The sequence below is a fragment of the Sinocyclocheilus grahami genome, unplaced genomic scaffold (genome assembly GCF_001515645.1).
Source record: "Sinocyclocheilus grahami isolate Dianchi unplaced genomic scaffold, SAMN03320097.WGS_v1.1 scaffold465.1, whole genome shotgun sequence".
Taxonomy (NCBI): domain Eukaryota; kingdom Metazoa; phylum Chordata; class Actinopteri; order Cypriniformes; family Cyprinidae; genus Sinocyclocheilus; species Sinocyclocheilus grahami.
Window position 1 is genome coordinate 101,036 of NW_015505644.1, and position 4,002 is coordinate 105,037.

The following is a 4,002-nucleotide window of genomic DNA, read 5'->3' on the forward strand; positions in this document are numbered from 1 at the left end:
ACACAGAAAGAGCAACAAAGATAGAGACATCGGCCTCTTAAAAATGAAAACGTATACAAAAGTTATGCTCTGTATGGGTGTGTTACAAAACACTTTGTTAAGAAGAACTTACAGAGGTCTCTTGTCTTTCTCTGTTGCCAATGCAAAATGGCCGGCAACCATTATTGGGCTACGTAGACGTGAAACAGACACGATGTCAGAATGCGGTCTCGCTAGCTCCTCTAAATCCGATGGGTCAAGGCCACAATAATTAAAGAAGCGCTCAAGTTCTGCTCCTGCTCGTGAAAAGCAGTCGCTGACGTCAGATTTTGAGCGTGTCAGGGAAGGACGCTTCCTGGAGCTTGTTGAGGAGTGGCAAGTGATGGCTGGAGATGGCGGGGACTGGAAGTCATTTTTGAGCGAAGCAATGGAGTTTGGAGTAAGCGGGGTCGGTGAGGGACAAGATAATGGTTCTGTGATTGGTTTTATGGAGAGGGGTAGAGGTGGGCTAGTTGGGGATTTGGAAGAAGGTGAGGTTTGCACAGCACAGTTTGGTGGTTTAATAGGTCCTCGGGTGGCATTTGTTTGTGTGGCATTATGGAGCCTTTTGAAATCAATCACCTGCTGATTTGGTTGTGTGTACGGTCTAAGAAAGCGCAGAAGTTGTATTGGGACCTGAGGTGTGGTCTGTTGCACCGGTGGCCGGTTCTGTAGCTGTGGTCTACCGGCCATCCTCATCTGAGGTAACTGCGGCCTGACGTCGACTCTCCGCACTGTCATGGTAGGACATCCGCTCGCCCCTAAAGCTTCTGGAGCTTTTCCTTGACTTGCTGAAGTCAAGCCCAGAGAAGGTTCTTCCACTGTTGGAGAGGTGGCTTTGCATGGATCTGTAACATCTTTCCCTTTGTTGTTGGGCTGTGTAGATGCAACTGGAACGGTGGCATCGCTGACTCCATCAATCAGCTTGCAAAGATGTTCCAGGTTAAGAGGTGGCGTCTCAGACTTTGTAGGTCTTGCAGGGATCTTCCTTGATGGCTGTTGAGCACCTTGTCCACTTTGGCTGTTGTTGGATGGACAAATAACTGGCTGCTGCTTCTTCAAAGCCACCTGTTGGCTCTTGACGTACTTGGCCTTGTCTGCTTCCAAACGTTCCACCGCACTTGGTTTGCGTATGCCTGGAGATGATTTGACTGGACAACTGGACTCTAGGTTGCGACTTGGAGTGCCAGGAGTTACAGCCAGCCTTATTATTCTCCGTGAAGATGGCTGGAGAGTGCCAGTTGACATCCTTGGAAATGAAAAACTTTAGCTATTTCTCTTTTTTTTCTCCACTTGTTTGCTTGGAAGTAGATGAATGGACTTACAGGCAGAGTATACTTCCACATTAATGCATTGGAGACACTGGATTCACGTTTTAATACCTGGGGGAACAGACATAATTATGACAATCAGACAATTGCAGTTAGACAGTTTACTCTTCTATGCACTCACACTTTTAAAGACTTTGCTTTAATAAGTAGATTGTTTTTTTTCATTTGCTGAAGAAAATATGAGTGGTGCTTGCCTGCGCAAGTCACCAACCACAATGTTAGGGCGTTGTTTGTCGGTGGTTGCCAGTGCACTGCAATGAGTGTTGGGGTTTTTAGAATGTGGCTGGGTTTGTTGTGGCTAAGTGTTGCTTAAGAAGATATTTTGAAGAATGTGGGTAACCAAACAGTTTCTGGTCCTCATCAATTTCCATATTTTTTCTACATTCTTCAAAATATCTTCTTTCGTGCTCAGCAGAAAAAAGAAAGTCATACAGGTTTGGAACAACATGAGGTTGCATGAATGATGACAGAATTTTCATTTTTTGGTTAACAATCCCTGTTGTGCACCACAGTTTCGGGGCCCAAATGCTCTTTCCGATAAGTGCTAATATACACCCCACCGTGTGCTGTAATACTACTGAAAAATCATGGTCCTACGCTTTTTATCTCTATAGCGAAATATCATTTGTCCAGACAGTGATTTTTTTGTCTGGGATGATGTGAGTCCAAAGAATGTACACCAAGAGTTTTCAAACTCTTACCTTAAAGAAATTGTTCACCCAAAAATTAAAATTACCCCTTGACCCTCAGGCCATCCTAGGTGTATATGACTTTATTCTTTCAGAAGAATACTATCGGAGTTATACTAAAAATGTCCGTGCTCATCCAAGCTTTATAATGGCAGTGAATGGATGTTGATATCCAATAGTCCAATTGAAGCCCAAAAAAGTGCATCCATCATAAAAAGTGCTTTACACGGCTCCGGGGAGTTAATAAAGGCCTCCTGAAGCGACTCAATGCGTTTGTGTAAGAAAAATATCCATATTTAAAACTTTATAAACCGCAATGTCTAGCTTCTGCTAACTGTCTTACGCACATTCACGAGAGAGTGGTGTTCCAGCAGATGATGTAGGACCTAGCGTAATCTCTGGTGAGAAGTAACGAAACGCAAACACCGGTCATGAATTAGAAGTACAAAACGAGGATTTGTACATTTCGATGTAAGCCAAGAGGGGACTGGTTTTCCTTTGCTAAACAAGGGAAACTTTGCTTCTTTGCTCCTGTAAACGAAACACTACACCTACGTCATCAGTGAATGAATGTGCATACGACAGTTAGTGGAAGCAAGAGATTACAGTTTATGAAGTTTTAAATATAGATATTTTTCTTAAACAAACGCATTGTTTCAGAAGGCCTTTATTAACCCCCCGAAGACATGTGGAGCACTTTTTATGATGGATGGATGCACTTTTTTGGACTTCAAAATCTCAACAGCCATCCACTGCCATTATAAAGCTTGGAAGAACCAGGACATAGCTTAATATAACTCTGATTGTATTTGTCTGAAAGACGAAAGACATATACACCTAGAATGGCTTGAGGGTGAGTAAATCATGGGGTAATGTAAACTTTAAAGGTGTGCAGTATATGAATAGTGGTCATAAACAGCTGTTGAGATACTACCCTGACTTGAAACGGACTAAAGTTTTGGAACGAGATACAGGATATGATACGTCACAAGCTGATAAGCAATTGATACGTCATAAGCAGATAAGCGCTTTTCCAGCATATGGCTGACAAGAAACAGCATCAATAGCATTCCAGTAAAATGCAATTTAGTACGGTATGATTGTAAACTGTTTCACACCCAGATTTCACAGGCCTTTCCTCAAATAAGTCTATGGGATTTTCATTCAGCAGTTTCATTGTCTGCTATTTACAATTATTTTAATTGCTTACTCGCATCAACAAGCTGCACAATTTGAGTCTTTCATGACCATAACACAAATAGTACAGGACATGTTATGCTTCCAAAAAAAATAAACACTTGGGGTTAGAGGTTTGTTCCTGATCCCGAAGTATGAGCATTAACAATAGTGATACTTGCTTTAGCAAACACCACTTATGAGCTCTTTAGGCTGTTGATGTATGTTGCAGGATGGCTTGAAACCATTATGAAGCCATCCTCAGAAGACTCCATTAGCAGTGGCTAAAAGGCTACAACTTTCTTCTAGAATATTGATGAAACTAACATTCACATAATTGACTTTTAAAGGAATTGATCATTGAACACTTCCTAAAATAACTGTAAATCACACTAAAAGCTTATTTCAGTGCCCTTCCATTTAGCAAAGCAGCATGACTGATATGAAACATTTGTCAAAGATTGTGACAATTACATGCCCACTTAGGAATGTGACCTTACCGAGAAATGCGACACTAAAGTCACTGGTTAACTTTTTGATGTTTAATACAGGATTTTGGTCCAGTGTTGTTAAGAAATGACAGCTGTGCTGCTTTTATCAATGGACTTAAGATACTTTCACTTAGCAAAGTGCGACCAATGATATACCAGCTCATTGTCTAAATGTTTATCATTCCTTTAACGTAACAGCCAGCAATCCACCTAAGGTTAAAGTGCGCCGTGTACTATCCTTTCCTGTCTTTTACAATACGAACATTATTCCATCCTTTCTGCTCTCCAGTTGTCTCC

The 4,002-nt window shown here is 41.6% G+C and overlaps 1 protein-coding gene across 1 annotated transcript in view; it reads right to left on the bottom strand.

The window, feature by feature from the left end:
* Positions 1-108: 108 nt before the first annotated feature.
* The window catches only part of LOC107553114 (protein FAM110A-like), a 4,422-nt gene continuing 528 nt past the window's right edge, over positions 109-4,002 (bottom strand). Inside the window, exon 2 of the mRNA XM_016235236.1 lies at positions 109-1,400. Coding sequence (XP_016090722.1) covers positions 109-1,266 — 1,158 coding nt within the window. The 5' untranslated portion in view covers positions 1,267-1,400. The remainder of the gene's footprint in view (positions 1,401-4,002) is intronic.